The 17932-nt window shown below is 36.1% G+C and overlaps 1 protein-coding gene across 1 annotated transcript; it reads right to left on the bottom strand.

Annotated features, from left to right (window-relative positions):
- Positions 1-608: 608 nt before the first annotated feature.
- Positions 609-13878, bottom strand: GRB14 (growth factor receptor-bound protein 14; the record flags this gene model as incomplete). The annotated part of the gene is made up of 9 exons (XM_009695425.1): positions 609-973; positions 5064-5157; positions 8917-9004; positions 9096-9153; positions 9253-9369; positions 11602-11682; positions 12271-12366; positions 12557-12667; positions 13741-13878. Coding segments are annotated over 9 exons (930 nt in total), but the record flags the coding sequence as incomplete, so codon positions are not given.
- Between the last annotated feature and the right edge of the window lie 4054 nt (positions 13879-17932).

The following is a 17932-nucleotide window of genomic DNA, read 5'->3' as shown; positions in this document are numbered from 1 at the left end:
TTTTAAGGGTAATTAAAGTTGATTCTCTCCCCAGCTCTACAACCATCCACAGTACTTAACAGGTCTCTCTCTCTCTCCTCCCCTCTCTCTGAGTTAGGGACTGTAGGTATACACTAAACCACGCTATGCACTTCATGATACTTTATGCATGTTTATACTTATCACAGCCAAGTAAGAGACATTCCAGCTCTGTATAAAGATGTAGATTTAGTCACTAGAGAAAAAAAATCCTTTAAAATATTACAACAGTAATAGCACAACTCAATACAACTGATCAGTTATAAGCAGTTTTAATGATTTTTCACTTTTTGTATACGATAATCCTCAAAGTAGCATTCAAAAATATAGTGCAAAATATTTATTCATTTTATTTACAAATAAAATGTTTTTTGGTTCAGCTTCTTATCCTCATCACAGTAAATGTTTATTATTCTATGGGATGAATAGAAATTATGATAAACATTTGAAGAGACAAAAAGTTAATTTTAAACCTAAGAACGAAGATCTTCCCTTCAATTATAATTTCGTAGAAGTTACACAATATTATTTCTTTTAAAAATTGTTTTCCATTGGAAAAAAAAAAAAGTCCAAGACAACACTAAAGAATTACATAGGAAAGATTTTTTTTTAAAACCATAAAGTTAATTTTGCTGTGACAATCACAAAGCAAAGTTCTTATCTATATAGAATATTTTATTTTTTTTTTTAGCTTAAACATAGAATCTTTACAATGTAATGCTTATTCCCTTCTTACTATACAAATTGCCTTTAGGGGAGAAACTTCTAGTATCTTCCTTTCCCTCTGATGAAACAACAGATGCTTTAGCTAAAGAGCAATTCGTGCACAATAGTGTTTTAACTTGCAAGGCAGTACTCCTTTATTAAGTTGGTAGAATTCCACTAGCTGGATGAGATCAGTAAATCTGGTATGACCATCATCGAGGGTATAGAATAGCTTCCCATCATCTTCCAACTGTAAAAATGGAAAAACAAGATAGAATAAAATCCTCTTTTGCTATGGTATTTCTTTCTGATCAAAATATTTGTTTGAGAAGTCTCCTTGTAGACCAAGATATTCATAATCTTATGACTACTGAGAGAAGGAAAAATACAGTGATCATTCACAGCAAGATCAAAAATAAACAACAGAAAAATAATGCATTCTTTAACCTCCCCTTTAAGTTAGGTACATGCCTAAAAGGAAAGAACAGTTAAGTATATGAATATTCTTTCTGCACCAACAATACTACTTTATGCCTTTGCTGTGGCAGGATAGCTGGAGTTAACATGAACACTGAGTTTTTACAGAGTGACAAGAAACAACCAAGTTTCAACTTGCGCATAGATTTCAACCTTTGCTCCATTCCCATTCTGTGTAACTTCTACATTTTGTATCACTTATTTTGTAAGGTGCAATGAAGCTACACACTAGTCCATTGCAACAGTACCATGCTTGATGTAGTAATAATGTTCTTTTTTGTAGGAGAAAGAACTCCTGCAGCTTCAAATATATGTATTAGCGGATTAGCATAGATACAGGATAGAAGGAAGAAACTGCAAAACGTATCTTGAAAGATTACTTTTGACTTTTAGATGCTTAAAAATTTACAATCAGTATTTCCCTGTTCTAGGTTATTGAACATTAGCTCTTGCACAATTTGTATTGCACTGTTGACTATATACTTTTCTCGATTTATTTCCTCTACTGCTGATATGTCTAATATCAAGAAGCTTCAATGCAATGCTGACTAATCAGTATTAATGTAAACAGAGGATAAAAAAACCCCTATTTAAACCATTTTTAAAAAGAAAAGGGGAAAAAAAGGTCTAAGATTGAGAGGGTAGTGAATAGAAGATCCTGAAGTAGGGCTAGCGTAGAGTAGCAGGTGGTGTGCTAGTAAAAGATGCAACTATCCTACTTGAGTAGAGGGGAAGGGAGAAGATATATTTAGCTCTCTTACCTGCAATTAAGATTTCTCATCTGAAGCAGCTGTTGAACTGCTTAAGACTCCTGGTTATTCTACTCCTTTCTACCATGTCTGGAAGTGGTTTGTAATTTCTTTATTCTCAGACTTTGATCAATCCTGGTCAAACACTGCTAGTTAAGTAATTACCAGTGTGTGTATGTGTAAATTCCTGTGCTCCAGCCAAGAACCTGAAAATGGATTATCGTCCATCGGACTTTCCTTATGCATGCAATTTTCCTGCCAACAAACTGAAGACACGGAAGAGTTGACAATTCAGATGCCTGTTGACTGGGATTTCATTCTTAGATTATTTTTCCCCCTCCAAGTTAATCCCAAACCTTGAAGTGAGTATTAGATTGCTAATTCTAAAGCAATCAATATTTTGCAAAGTAAAAACTCCTATCAAAGTTAGAGTGCCTAGGAACCTAACATTTTCTACAAGCTAAGAAGGCTGTTATGAGAGAACATTTATTAGAAAAAGACAGTCCCAGAAACACATATCAATTCTTCTTCTTTTGCATGGACTACAGAACAGCTAATTTCATGACAGACAACACTGAAGTTAACTTGTATCAGCTCAGAGTAGTAAGGCTGAAAAATAAATTTAAGCTGTCAAGTTCTCAAATTTTCACAGTATGGGATCCCCGATGTATCCCAAAGGTTCTTTTCAACTTTTTACAATTGATTCCCTGCCACCCACCCACAATACCTGTTGCACATGCTACCAATGTTAACATGATGCACCTGCTAATATGGGGGAAGCTTGAATTGGCAGGCTGCATGCCCTACCTGAAAAGAGTAATTTTTAAACACAGTTTAACCTCAAGCAACCTAAAATGTAAGAGAAAAATAATTCATTTAGAGACTGAATGATTTTTAACTTGTAAGAAGTCCTTCTAAATGCCATTTAATTATTTACAGTTAGTAGGAAAGTTTATCTTCTCTTCCCAATGACTGGAAAAATGCAAGAGTTTAGAACAGTAGGATTTGAAGTTCAAAAAGGTAACCTTGATCTCCAACTAATAAGCTACCAATTTACCACAGTAACACAAAATGCCTTGTTTCTCAGAAAACTGTAATTTCATTTAGAAGATCAGTAGCAACTGGAAGCAAAACCTCCCCCCCACCCAATAATTTTATGAAAGTATTGTTCCTTAAAAAGTATTGTTCTAGCAAAAACAAAGCATGCAGCAAGTCAGAGTATTAAAAATGGCATGACAGTACTGCACGCAACTGGAAATTAAATGACAGAAAGGAATTGAAATGTGCCTATGTTTGGGGAACTAACAGTTTCCATATTCATATCTCTCTCTGGATTAAGTTGTTCTCATTACAGGTTTACTTTTTCTGGAAACCAGCATAGGATAAATTGCTTTACTTTAAAAACAGTTAAAAAAAATTCCTTTAGGTAAGACAGGTTTGCACTGAAGTGGTACAGGTCTTCTAGACCATCAGTATGGAAAAACTGACCCAAGTCTGTAGACAATCTACGTCAAAACACAGAATTCCTGGTTCCTCAAAAGATCTAGCAACAGGAGAGCAAGGTTTTAGCATGTGTGTACACGATTAATTACTCAAATGCACTGCTTACATCTGCAGAAGAACATTAGAATTGATTGGGTAATTTTTTTGAAAGGAAGAGGAAAATCATCCAGCTCAGAGGAAACTGAACATAACTGCAGCTTCCTGCTACATCTGCTCTTAGAGAAAAGAGGGTCTCCTTCCTGACAGGGAAAGAAAAAGTGGTCTCTTGGATTTGGGAGTTAAATGACATCCCAGCAAAGCAGAATCATACAGTATTTGTACGGAGTTCAGCAAGTTTTCTAAACCACACAACAGTTATCCTGAAGTAAATACTAGAAGCGACCACAGTCAATAAAAGCACAGAGATCTTACACTTGATATTCTGATCACAAAGCATATGCTGATGCTTGCATGTGATCCAGGGCATAGCTATCACTTTTGGACGAAGGACTCCTCCATTGTTTGTACCTAAACACAACAAAAATCCTGCACAATTCTTTTAACTAACATTGATTCACTCCTTTCCTCCTCCCAAAGAACGCTTCGGTTATTCTACAGGAACTTTTTTAAGGGAACATATCAGCTACAAGCTCTAAATAAGGGATACAGAAATGCAGTGAATGATCATAGGGGATCACCAGATCAGAACCCAAAAAAATGCAACCACACTTACTTCTACTGAGAAACAGCAGAACCTCCTAGAAACTTCAGTAGGAAGAAACATGGAGGCTGGAGTACTATGTGGTCTGGAAGAAGGGTTTTTGTGAAGAGAGAAGAAAAAGCTACAGGTCTGCTCAGTCATGACAAGCATCTGTGGCTAAACCACATAATGCTAAAGTGTTTCTCATCTCAACAGCAGCAGCCAGTAAAGAAAACAGCATAAACAACCTCTGGAGAAAGTGGAAGTGATGGGAAAAGCTGGCCGTTCTGGCAGAAGAATTGGATGATATTTTGAATGAAAACTGATGGAAATACGATTTCAATTTAAGAAATTTCAGCTTACCTATAAGCAGCTGGACTGAACAAGGATATCAATTTTTTGCTAAAATTGTCCCCCTGAAGAAGACTTGGACATGAATATACCACAATAACATGAATTGAGAAGAGGGGTCAGCAAAAAATGTCTGACTCCAAATACTGAGAGAAACTATCCTGAACAGATGAGCCAGTGAGATACACAGACACACACACACGTCATAGGCAGTCCACCTAAACAGGTGACTAAAAAGAAATTGTGCACATATTGAAAAATGAAAAGGCAATATGACCTTTATTAATACCTGTTCTGACGCCATCAAGGTTGCTTCTATTCCAGTTCAAATAGATTTGTCTATTTTTTCAAGATATTTTTTAGGATTTCATAATACTACTCAAGCTTTACAACAAATCAAACAGCAAATCTCAAAACTGTTCAACTCTAATCAAGAATATTATTTATTTTTAATGATACAGATGTTATGTTTACATATTCCATATAACGGCATAGGGAAAAAAAATTCCATCAATATTCTATCATAATCAGTCAATTGTTTTGTTTTACAACTTTATATATAAATGGAAAAATTTACTTACTGGTACAATTTGGAAATGCTTTATTTTTAATCCATGACTCAATGACAATACAAATGTTTTGGGGTTACTTTGACTATCACGTACCAGGAATACCCTAAAAGAGATCGAAAATTTTCACAGTAAGATCACTCTGGAAATCCTTTTGTAAACATCCAGTTAAAACTGTTGTAAATTCATTACTGTAAGTATTACTGAAAAGCAAAAATAATACTAACTAAGCAAGTTATGCTTTTAATCAGTTTTTCTTTGCAAATCTGTCACTGGAAATACTTTTTCTTAAATTCTTCTTCACTTTGACTATTATGTGAAAAATATGAATTCTCAGAATGAATGACACTGTAGGCGTTAGTTTTTATACCGCATAGAATTACAATGCATCGCTTCAGACAGAAAAGCACCCTCAAAGTTTGTGCTTTGAACAAAATTTTTCTTTGGACTCTGACAGTTACCTAAATCACAAGCGTTATAGGGAAAATTCAAAAGGCAGTTCAACAGGCATTTTACAGAAAAGGTAATGCAAGACATACCAGAATGATTTTCGCATCTGGCCAGTATTCATAAACGCATACTCACTTCTGCACATTGGCAAAACTCCTGCTGAGACAGAGCCACCCTCTGCTCACTTTATGGTATCATTATTCAAAATAACAACACTCTCAATGGGCAACAGTGTTACTGCAAGTAGTTCACCGGTAACTTGTTCACTAATAATTTATTCCAGCCAGGTTATGGACAGACATAATTTTGCCATAATCCTAGCAGGATAATCTGGTACAGGCAAAGGAGGATTATCAATAAGGGACAGCTTTCATTGAATCACTGGGTTTGGAATATTGGCAGAGAACAGTTTGGAAGGCAGAGGGAAGTACCTGATTCACAGCTTTGTAGTGGAGAAACTCTGAACTGTTTGTACTGTGCAGGTCTGGAACAGATATAGCTAAGCAATGTATCAAAGAAGGGAATTGGAGGGACAGCCGTGCTCCTCTTTCAGGACACAAACGAAATGCACAAGATGGATGTGCAGGTATCAACCAAGTGAGCACTAGTGGCCACCTACTTTTGCCCAACCACATACCAGGAATGAGAGCACAACTACTATATGAAAAGAAAGGATTTCAGGAGAAGAAAGCAGACAAAGGCTTACAGTGGATTTTCACTGACTAATTGCATGGATCCAAACTACTAATTTCATCCTCTAAGTTTTTCAGAGTTCCACTTTTACAAAATAAGAAAATACCTGGAATTAAGAAATTTGGAGTCCATAATCATTAACATTTCTACCAAAATCCTCATTGAGTCTAATTTGGAGCTCTGATACTAGTTCCATTATTAAAGAGGGATAATTGCCAACTTGGCCTACAGCTTGTAAGAGCACACGGCAAGTCTAAGGACAAGTAAGACTTCTCAATAGTCTCAGGCTCTCCTAACAAGCTCTCTCTCACCGCCTTTCACCCTCTCTAGGACATGAATGAAAATTTTCAGAGCACAGTTAGATAGATCCTTTGCATAAATTTAAATCTTTTGTATGTTTGTCTTTAAGGACTGGCATTTTACCTTATTCAGAAAAGACACTATAATAATGTGCCACTTCGCAGATATCCAAAATGGGGCCTCTACACCCAAATAGTGAGATCCACATTAAACAATACACAAAGTAATCACATTGGGTAGGAAAGAAAATACAGGTTGATCAGGATTTATGTTCCCATTAATCCATTCTTTTAAAGTCCATTTTCTTACTTTTTTCCTTGTTTTAACAGCAAAGGTAAGCAAAATTTGTTCTCCTTCGCATAAAAAGATCTTCACTCTTTTCTAACCTTATCACAGTAGCCCTACTTTAGTTGTCAAAGAACCTTTAAAAACTTTATTATGAAGAAAGGGTTGTAGTTCATAGAATCGTAGAAATGTTGGTTGGAAGGAAGCTTTTTAGAGACGCTGGATGACTCCAAACAACTGCTCCTTCATATACTTACAAGGAATTCTCTGAACAACCAGTTGCATTTTGTCATGGGCCATTTGGTAATACTATTATCCCATTCATCAACCAGCTGCTGATCAGTTTGCAATTCTGTCAACCATTTATCACTGAAAAGTCTTCAAGTATCCTTGAGGGAGTGAAGTATAAAATCTACAATATTGCTACATAAACTTCTTTAAGAAAGCTAGTTTTACACGAGAACAGCAGATCCAAAACCTTTATTCCATCATAGCACACCCTCCTAAGACAGTTGCTGTCCCTAATTCTGTTACTGGGTTATCCAAATACTGAGACTACTGTAGATCCCTTATATAATAGTCCCTTTATCCTCTATAAGCCATCATGAACAGCATATTTGTTGGTACATACGGTATTACAAAGGTCCTACGAACTCTGTCATACATACAGGAGATCTCCCTGCTTGGGATCACCTTAAAACTCTCAACATGGATCATATCCTCTGCCCTTGCCCCCAGAAACTAAAATCTTACTATTCTCATGAAAAACTTCTGTATTTCTGGTGATAATTTATTCTTCCAGCCCATCAAAAAGCACAGCAGTTGTCACATGCTGTGATGTATTCATGACTTCATTGTAACTCCTGAATATATATCTGACAGCACAGGAGTGCTCATGCTACCATGTTCTAATTCTAGACAGTCTATGCAAGAGTATCATCCTCACCAAAACCACAACACGTATTTATGAATAGATCCAAGAATATAACATAAGCAACACTGTACTGAACTAATGATAGCAAGGTATTCACATTCTCAAACACCATTGCACTTTACTCATTAAAGCTACCGGGTTTCATTTAAGAGTATGTTTGTGTACCCACTGAAACACCCTGGAAGATTCATCAGCCCTAGAATGACATACTACTCAGAAATACATGTTGGATTCACCCCCATGTCCTGTCCCTCTCATGTAACAAATGCAAAAATGAATGCAGAGTACAGAAGTGGTTTCATGATGATTAGCCAGGCTTAAAAACAGGACCTCTGAAATTGAAAAAAAAAAAGAAAAAATACAAAAGGGGAAGTCCAATTAGCCATCCTTGCTGAGTATGACTATTTTTGTCTCCCTTTCCTTCCCACTGCTTTTTTTTTTTTCCCTAGAGTCCTTTCTGCAGATGTAGAAAACAGTATCACCACATACTTAAATCTAAAACTGAAGGAATTTAACCAGTAATCTGAAGTTACAGTTACCTAACTGGAAACAGACTCAGAGAAACTTAGAGTTTTATGGAATTACTCATTGAATGAAGGAGGGTTTACATTTACAGGAGTAAGGATAAAAATACACAAATGAAAAACAGGAGGACTTGAACATAAAATACCTACTTGCTTTGTCATTTTTTTAAATTACTATTTAAATGAGTGAGAGAAAAATAAAAGTCTTATCTTAATGTTTATTGTTTATCATTAAGGGATAATACGATTTTTAGTCATTTCATGAGGAAAAGCATACTTTTTTCAATGGCTGTTCCTGCACAGTTAATCTTACAATAATGTTTTCAGGCTTTCTTTCATTCTTTCATCACTAATAAGAGATACAGAAGACACTGGTGCCAAAGTTGACAGTTCCCAGAGAATATTGTGCAAATACAGAGCTCAAGTGCCCAGCTCTGAGCAGAAATAAGTAATCTTCAGCGACAGAATCAAAGTGTTAGATCATCACTTTATTGCTTCCAAAAGATATAAAATAGAAACCAACTGATCCCCAGATAGACCTATATAAAAGAATTTTTATTTCTATTAGGTAAGTGCAAAACCTTCCTTCCTCCATCTGCCCTCCAATAAGAAGTACATGAAAATACCAGTTGTTGAATAGAAATGTGTCTCAGAAGAGTTATGTAAAGAATTAACTTACCCATCTACTAGTCCATGCTGCAAAATAAGTCTCTGAGCCTCTTCTCTAGAGATCTTATGATGAAACCATGACTGAGATCTGTGTATAGCTGCAGAAATAAAGATCTTTAAAAAACATTTTGCTTTTATTGAAAGAACCAGCTATTGCATTTCTCTGGCAATGAATTAACTCACACATACCCATGTTAGACAGGACAATAGGACTACCATGTGAGTTGAGTCGTAGACACCCTCTCCTCTGTATGAAAGAAGTAAAAACATGATTTCAAAGCTTTTTTGTTTTAAAAAAAAAAAATAATCAGAAAATACTATTCTGATAAAGCAAAGGTGTTTATACCCGCCATGCTAATCCTTCTTCTACTGCAACTGAAAGGGCTTCTGCTGGATTTTCTATAACTCTGCTTCTGTGTCCTGAGAAATCCATTGCTACTAAAGAATTTTCTGAAATGCTTCTCTGCAAGAAAGAGAAATAAATTTAGTTTGTTCATTTTTGTAAAGATTCATCATTTAAAAGGGAGCTTCTGAGAAAACGTTATGTTTTGTAAGTGATGTTTCAAGTATCTGCAGTTTCCCATCAGTCAAACTCATTTTACCCTAGGGAGTATTTGTAATTCTAGTATGCTGCTGCAAAGCTCAATCTTACCGTCTGGCAGGACAGATCATCTTTTTGCATTACTGCAATGGACGATAAATACATTGCTTTATGGTAAAGTCTATTTATATTTTTAACTATAACCAGCCCTTTGCATGTAAAAACAAGTCAAGAAACTGTAATTAAGTTGTCCAAGTAACGGAAAAAATATAAAATACAAAATTCTTATACATAACCATCAAATTAACAAATATTTGAAATATTTTCTTATAAACATGTCATAAATTTACATATTTTCTATATAAACTTTCACTCAGTTTACCAGATTTAAGCATTACAAACAGACATTTTTATGGAGCTTAACTTCTATTTTAATACATCCCTTCTAACTCTTATCACAAACTGTAGGATCTGTTATAAAAAAATGCTTCTTTTCTCCCAGTGAAGATCAAGTTTGTAACAACAGAATAAAAAGCAATGAAGTTTGACAAAACAGTCTTAAGAGTCACCAAAATATTTCTCAGAAACCAAGGTTTACAAAAATCAAGTTTGATATGGATTGTAATGGCTGAAATGTTGGCAGGCACTGGAATATCACATAATTAAAAGAACATTCCAGCATTCTGTAAGTTAAAGTAACATCTTGGAACACAAGAGGCCCAGACTTCTGTAGGGTTAGCAAAGCTTCCCAGTCCAAAAACAAAGCAGCTCTGTTTTGTTCCTGTTTGGTTACAAGCCTGAATATAACTTCAAATGGAAGACAGAAATTCTGTATTTCACTGTAATTCTTAACACTGTAGTCTACGGTCTGCCTGAGTAACTGTGACCTGTAAAGAACTTTGCAAAAGTCAAAAAAAAAAGGTCAAAGTAAGAGAGAAAGTTTGCCTCCAGAGTGGAGGGAACTCCTTGTAGCTGGCACAGTTGTGTTATTGAGGAATGCAAAACGTGGAAGTGGTTTCCTTATGAAGTATGTTCATTAGTTTGTACACTTAATTCCCAAGTTTATCCAATGTGCTGTTTAATTCATGAATTATACACAAGTAGAAAAATAGTGCCATACTTAATACTGGCTACAGATTCTGCCTGTGTTAGAAGCTACATGAGCTAAAATTCACCCAACAGTGTAAGAGGAGCAAGAATCGGTAACGACTCCCAGATCCGTTATAAAAGCAGCAGGTGGCTATTATAACAGCTTCAGATAACAGAAAGTAAAGACATGGTCAGTGTATTAAGCACGATTTTGAAGCCATGCTTATTGTCAATATCACTGAAAACTATTTGTGTGAATACCTACAATACCAAATCATATTTTAGGCATTTTAACAGCAAGAACTATAATAACAGCTCAAAAAATCCAACATAAAATCACTGTCACAAGTCCTTGAAACAAGTAATTTTTACCCAATTTAGCCAACACAAAAGTGATATAAATAATCCGTGAAAAAGTCTGAAATCAAATGACTCAAAGAAGTGGGATAACATAAGATATTAAAGGAAACTGGGATCCAGTTCCAACTATCTGACCAAGGAGATGGACACAGCATCTGGTATAGGCCGTTCCTCCAAAACCCAGTTCTGCCAAATTATGGTGTTCCTCTGAAGTTCAGTCAGTATTACACCAGCTAAAATTCATCTCAAGTACTTAATATTTTATATTAAAAAATAAAATGGAAGTATTACTGTACACCAAAAAAGATTTGCAATAGCTTTCTTATTCATCATTTACAGCATGTGCAACTTTAAACACTGTGCTTCTTTTTTAATGCATTTATAGCTCTGCTGCTCTGTTTTCAAAATCCTTTTGAAATCCTTTTTTTTTTGACAGTGATAATAAGCCAATGAACTCCCAAAATACTGGAGATTTGACAAAATGAAAAAGCCTGTTAACTGGTCTGAACTACCCAATTTGTATTAATTAAGTAAATTAATTAATTAGCTCTCCAGTCAACCATGACAGCCCTAAAGATTTCAGCAAGCATTCACACATACAAAGATTTGCAGGATCAGGTCAGTATTATAACCGACAGAAGTTACTTAAAAATAGCATGATAGCAGAAGCAATGTATTTATTCATGGAGCTACTGTGGGACATACCATAGGTGTTACATTCAAAGGGCTGCAGCCACTTCTACCTTGATATGGTTGCATATAATTCTGATACAGCTGCATCCCATACTAAAATGAGAAAATACCGAGGGTTAGCATTTTAAATTATAAACCTAAGCCAATTAATTTTTTTCCAGGTGAAAAAGATAATATATGCTTTTTTTTACCATTAAAAACCAGGGACAAATGCTGTTAGGATAAGGAAATGCACCTCATCATCATTGTTGCTGCTGCTTTTATAAATGTACGCTCTGCATTAAATACTACCCGTTTAATCCACCAACTGACCTATTCCTATTTTGTCACAAACAGACACATTTTAAAAGCATATTAAAGTTCCCTACTTGTGCATTCTTGTTGCTTTGTTCAACATTACTCAACAATCTCACTGAATTCAACATGGTTACATACTAAGCGTGTGCTTAATGTTAAGTATTTGCAGGACTGAGGCTTCAAGACAACATCCCATCCCCTACAATGATTCCAGTAATTTGGTCTCTCTCTGATTGTTGGGATGAAGAAAAAGAAGCTTTCAGAGTACAAAATTGATATTGCTATTGCACAGGAACCTAGAATTATGTTACTTCTCTAATGCACAGTATCAAAATTTCACACAGAAAACTTAAGCAAGAAGTTAACTCCACACAGAAAAATTACCTTAAGCAACCTAATTGCTGTCATCCAACAGGTCCTACTTTGTTCATCATCTGCACAGAGCTGTTTCAGGTCTCTGCTTCCTCCTGATTTATTAGGCTAGAAGGCCACAGCACATTTTTTTAGCATTAATGCATATCTTGAAGATAATACCTGTTGAAATAAAAGCCACTAATTCTCCTATTTTATAATAGACAGCTGAATATTGTTTTCAAAAACCTGAAAGAAACTTAAGCTTACCTAAAAACTGTGGCTTGCTTTAATATGTATCAAAATAATAAGCTTGTACCTTAAAGCAGAATCCATAGTTTGTTGGTGCTCCAGAAATCTTTTTGCCTGTCAGAGACATGTACATATCACTATTGCTGAATTCACAGAAAAACTGCAGATGCCTTGGCTCCTAAAAAGAAGAGCAACGTAATACAGTTAAGACCATTTTTAGCCAGCCTCCCCAGGTAAGAAACTCAGAAGCGTACAGTAGTTATCCTGTTCCAAAATACAGTCTTACATACTACAGTTTTGACTGTGACATCATGAAATCTAGACAGACACAATTCAACATTAATTTTTTAATGCAGAGGAAAAACACCTCAAACTAGTCAAAGAGCTCATTCTTCAAGAGAGGAAGAAAAACTGAAGTACAAGTGATATAACTTCTGGGAAAACGTCTACCAAATTCAAGCCACAATAATATTAGAGTAGGAGGCAAGTTTTGAGAGCAGTATGCATTTCAAACATCAAAATAAAATATCCTTTCTTAATCTGAAAAACAACATACTGTAATAATTACTGTCCAGTATTATTTGTAACCATTATCTCCATCCTCTAAGGTTAATTAAGTCAAGGAAGCAAACAGAAGAAATTTGCTAAACAATATAAAAACAGCTCAATGAATACTCTGGCAGTTAACACAGAAAATTCCAAACAAGAAAAAACATTGGTTTAAGTAACTTAGGTAAAAGCTGCCTCAAGTCCAATGTATCCTGTTTAACATAATCAGGTTTAAAGCACTGCCATCAAAAAGTTGAACTAGTAAAATGAAAAACTGTCCAGTGAAAAAATTTGAGAACTCTCAAAGTCTTCCTGTAAAATCCTTTTATAAATAGTTTTTTGTTTATTTTAGATAATGAAGTATTATGTCCACTTTTCAGAGCATCTACTCATACTTCAGAATTTTAACTACTATTTGAAAACTCATTTTAAAAGGGTACTCTGTTAGCTGACTGGAAAAGTATTAACCAGAATGAAGCAAAGTTATCAGGCAAAAAGAAACTACTGTTTCTAGGACAATACTTTTCCAATTTTATATCTCAATATCTCTCTAGATTTATCTATAACAAATAGATTTTTTTTTCCTTTTTATCACTGTAATTTGAAATTCAAATTTTGGTTATTATTACAAAAAATGATAAATACATACACATTTGCTCTAAGTTCATAGTTCTCTCTTTTTTTTCTTTTTAGTTCCCTTACCTTCGATGCACCTTTAGTGGAAAAATAAAGGCCAGATCTTCTCAAAAGAAAGTACAATTTTTTCCATGATTTTTTTCCCTGCTCCTTTGCATGCAAATAACCATGAATCTCAGGATATGTGCTGGAGCTTAGGAACATCTGAAAGAAAACATGAGACATGTATTTTTCTTTTCATCTGAAACCAGCTTTCTGTTTCATAAACATACTCAGACAGGACTACGCAAATAAACACCTAAATCCACTATCACACCACAGTAATTCAGTTATGATTGCATCTAATTCCATTAAGAGTACCTCTGATTTAAGGTATGTAGAATATTACACAACTCCAAGGTATGCTAAGCAAGTTACATATTTATACGGAACACAAAGTTTTAAATGAGAGCATTAGTTATGCAATATGTTGAATTCAGCAGCAAATCCAGTGTAAGAAGTTCTGATCCTATGCCTCAGACCCTATTTATATAAAACTGCAAAACAATGCTACCAATAGAAGTAAAAAAAGAATGCAATCCCTCTCTCCCCCCTGTGTTACAAACCAGATAAGGGAACTGATCTGAGTTAAAATTAATTCAGCAAACAAATCACAAAATCTGAATTATAAAACCATGCAGGCCAGGCAGATATTACCATTTTCAAAAGGAGAGAACAAGGTGTCAGGACCTGAAGTGGTGCTTAAGTAGGAGCTTTAATTGCACCAAAACCAGGAGAGGCTGGGCCAGTCACCAAGAAAGACAGCTTCTGCCTCTACCAAAGATACTCTATGGCTTCTCTTTAGCCATTTCAACCAGACATTGTCAGAGTGCAACACAGCTGTTAGCTTGCTAAGATCAAGTATGCAGTTTTACTCAGTCTGCAAAAGTACCCACTAAAAGCTGGCAACCGTATTAACTTTACTCTAATTCCATGTAATGCATTCATTTTTATTACTCTTCTTCCAATAAAACTACTCAGATTCCCATCTAAACATACTAACCTAGAATTCTTCAATTCCCTTATATGCAAAGGAATCCATGTAATTACTAAGCTCTTCAAGGAACCTTGCCCCAGGCTGGCCTGCAGCATCATAAACACTATCTAGGCTTGTATCAAGGCAGGGAAGAAAGGATTTTCTGGTTGATCTCTGCAGCTTTCATTGCTGCATTTTCCACCTGTCCACTGCCACTTCCAGAAGATCCGATTTGAGGACACGAAGCAAGAGATTACCCAGCAAGAGACAGACTGGCCAGTACTGGACTGCAGCAAAATGATGAAGTGAACATGATTTTGGAAGCACACCAAGTTGTTTGGCCATTAAATAATGCAGTCCAACCAAGATACACAAGGTTTCTTTCACTTCTATTGTGCTCCTGCCTTGCAGTCAGATGCATGACTATACTACCTGTAGACCAACCTGACCTAATTAAATTCAGCTGGTGTGAATGCAGTAACATGGGCAGGCTTCATTTGACAGGGGAACAGGGGCAGTTCCTGTTGTGGCCCTGGCCCACAACTAGGAATGTATTACGAATAGCTTCACTGCTATTCACCTGAATAGTTAAATTACAATAAGAGTAGGTACATGTGCTGCTGGCACACACCTGTGTGCAAATGCAATTTAAGCTACTTCAGCCACATTGAAGCAGATGGGTAGGTCCTGGTAGGTGTTCTAGCCTATTAATCTTCCCATTTGCAACGTATTAACAGGTTCACTGATGGGGAACATAAAGGCTGAATTGAAAAAACATTTTAACTCCATAAACAAAGTCAAATGGCAGCTTTAGGAAAATCTAAGAGAGTCAATGTATGTAAAAATAAAAGAGCATCTTTTTAGGCTTTAGTATCTCTGCTGAAGATGAAAGGAGTGGTTGGCTCCCAGCCTGCACAAGTGTCTTCCCCAGGATTTCTGCCATATGAGCTTCAAAACAGAAGTGCTGTCATGAAAAATGCTTTTCTTACTCAGCAGACCAAAGTGGAGGAGCAATACAAAGCTCAGCTTCAACAGCCACTGTTGTACCCATGCTATCAATTAAATAAAGTAGCGATAATGCTAAGAAAAAGGCAATCCTAGATCCATCTTTCTCTAAGACAGCTGAGGACTGTGTGAGAAAATAAAACATGAACAAGCTGTAGACAAAACCATTAACTGTCAGAAGGCATGAGCAACTAAAAACATTTCAGAGTGAGAAATGAATGTCTGTAATAAACACCTGAAACTAAAGATAGTAGAAAAGGTAACTGCCTTGGGTTTTTTTTTTTCATTGTGGGTTGGTTTTAGTTGGTTTTTTCCTGTTGTTTTGGTTTGTGTTTTTTTTTTTAATTGAGGTACATGCAAGTTTATTAAAGGGGGGAATGGATGCTTGTTTACACAGATAAGAGGTAACAAAATAGGACAAAAATACGAAAAATAAGAAATGTCCTTAATATAGGAAGAACTGGGGAGAGTTCAATGATAGTATGCTGCAGACAGGGATTATTGGTCGCGCAATATGCAGAAATAAGCTTGCACCCTCTCCCCCATGCAGTGAAATATATAACATGATATGTAGGGTAGTGTTAATTGTTACTGCGTCTTTAAGATATAAATATGTGACAGCACCAAGGACTCAATTATGATTTGATTAGCTGTAAAACCAATCAATTTAAAACCGATCTGAACAAAATCCAAAGCAAATACATGTCTTTTGTTGGGGGTGGGGACGTGGGGGGAAATCAAATCAATCAACAAGTTAAAAAACAAAACAGGAAAATCATTGCTCTGTCTTGGATGAATATAATAATAAAAAACCACACAAATACCAGATGTCACTGAATGCAATAATGATTAAGAGCTGCACTCCTAACTATACAACTTATCTGCCTGCACCTTCAACACTTTCAATGAAAGAATGGTTGCAGTAGTGGAGACAACAACATTTGCTAAGGTGGATGCTTCTTGAGCACTTACACACTATTTTGGAGAGTTAAAGAAGCCATCATTTTCCTAAGACTCTGTGAATCAAGTTTTAATTCGATGACTGATTTCTTCAAAGGTGTGATGACAGCCGGCCATGATCCAGCCCAATGCTACTGGGAACAAGCAGGATTTTCCCCTGAACCTGCTGATAAATTTTGGGGACACCAAGTAATTCCAGTGAAGAACTGATACTGATTCTCAGTATTGTCTCCTATAGACTTCAGTCAATCTGAGGGGTTTGGAGTGGGAGAAAGGCCAACAAAACTTAGAGTGGAAGATGGGGAAAGGCAACAGGCAGACTAGAACACGTCTTGGAGATTGACAAGAGACTGAAAATCAGTGCATGGCTATTTCAGCCTGAAGACTACAACAGAGTCGGCTGAGAAACTGCTCAGGGTGAGAGGGATTTGCTATAGCAGAGAGATTAAAGAAATGAAAGCTTGAATCTTAAATCTGTGAAGGCAGAGAATGGGAACAACTAAGAACATGGAGCAAGAGATGGCAATGGGGAAAGAGCAAAAGGAAAAGACACTATCAGTAATTCTACCTTTCACAAAATTATGAGTGTTTGTCCTGGTAATCCTGTTCTGTCTTTAACTTAATTTAACTTAATGCATATACAACATTTATTTTTTTATGTTTATTTAGGAAAGACATATGCTTCCTTCAATATATTCCACATAATGTGTAAGGGTTTGTTTCATTGCTCTGGAAGATGGCTTGGACATATGCTACCTACAATAGGTTCTTTCAATGTATTCACATTATACGCAAAAAGATATTAGAAAGAAGCAGCCAAATTGGTCAATACAAGACTTGAACTCTGAAATTCAAGTCTACCTACAGGACCTAAACATCAATTGCATCTACTAAACAATGAGGAAGGGGGGAGGACCAGGCCTCCTCTTAAAAGCAAAATCAGAAAAGCTGGTTAATATTCAAGGATCACCTCCAAGCTCAGGAGCGATGCATCCCAACAAAGAGGAAGTCAGGTAAAAAACACCAGGGGACCCGTGTGGATGAACAAGGAGCTCCTGGACAAACTCAAACACAAGAAGTAAGCCTGCAAAGGGTGGAAGCAAGGACGGGTAGCCTGGGAGGAATACAGAGAAACTGTCCAAGCAGCCAGGGATCAGGTTAGGAAAGCTAAAGCCCTGATAGAATTGAATCTGGCCAGGGACATCAAGGGTAACAAGAAAAGCTTCTATAGGCATGTTGGCAATAAAAAGAAGACTAGGGAAAATGTAGGCCCTCTCC

The sequence above is a fragment of the Cariama cristata genome, unplaced genomic scaffold (genome assembly GCF_000690535.1).
Source record: "Cariama cristata isolate BGI_N322 unplaced genomic scaffold, ASM69053v1 scaffold35732, whole genome shotgun sequence".
Lineage (NCBI taxonomy): Eukaryota > Metazoa > Chordata > Aves > Cariamiformes > Cariamidae > Cariama > Cariama cristata.
This window is presented reverse-complemented; position numbering and strand designations above follow the sequence as displayed.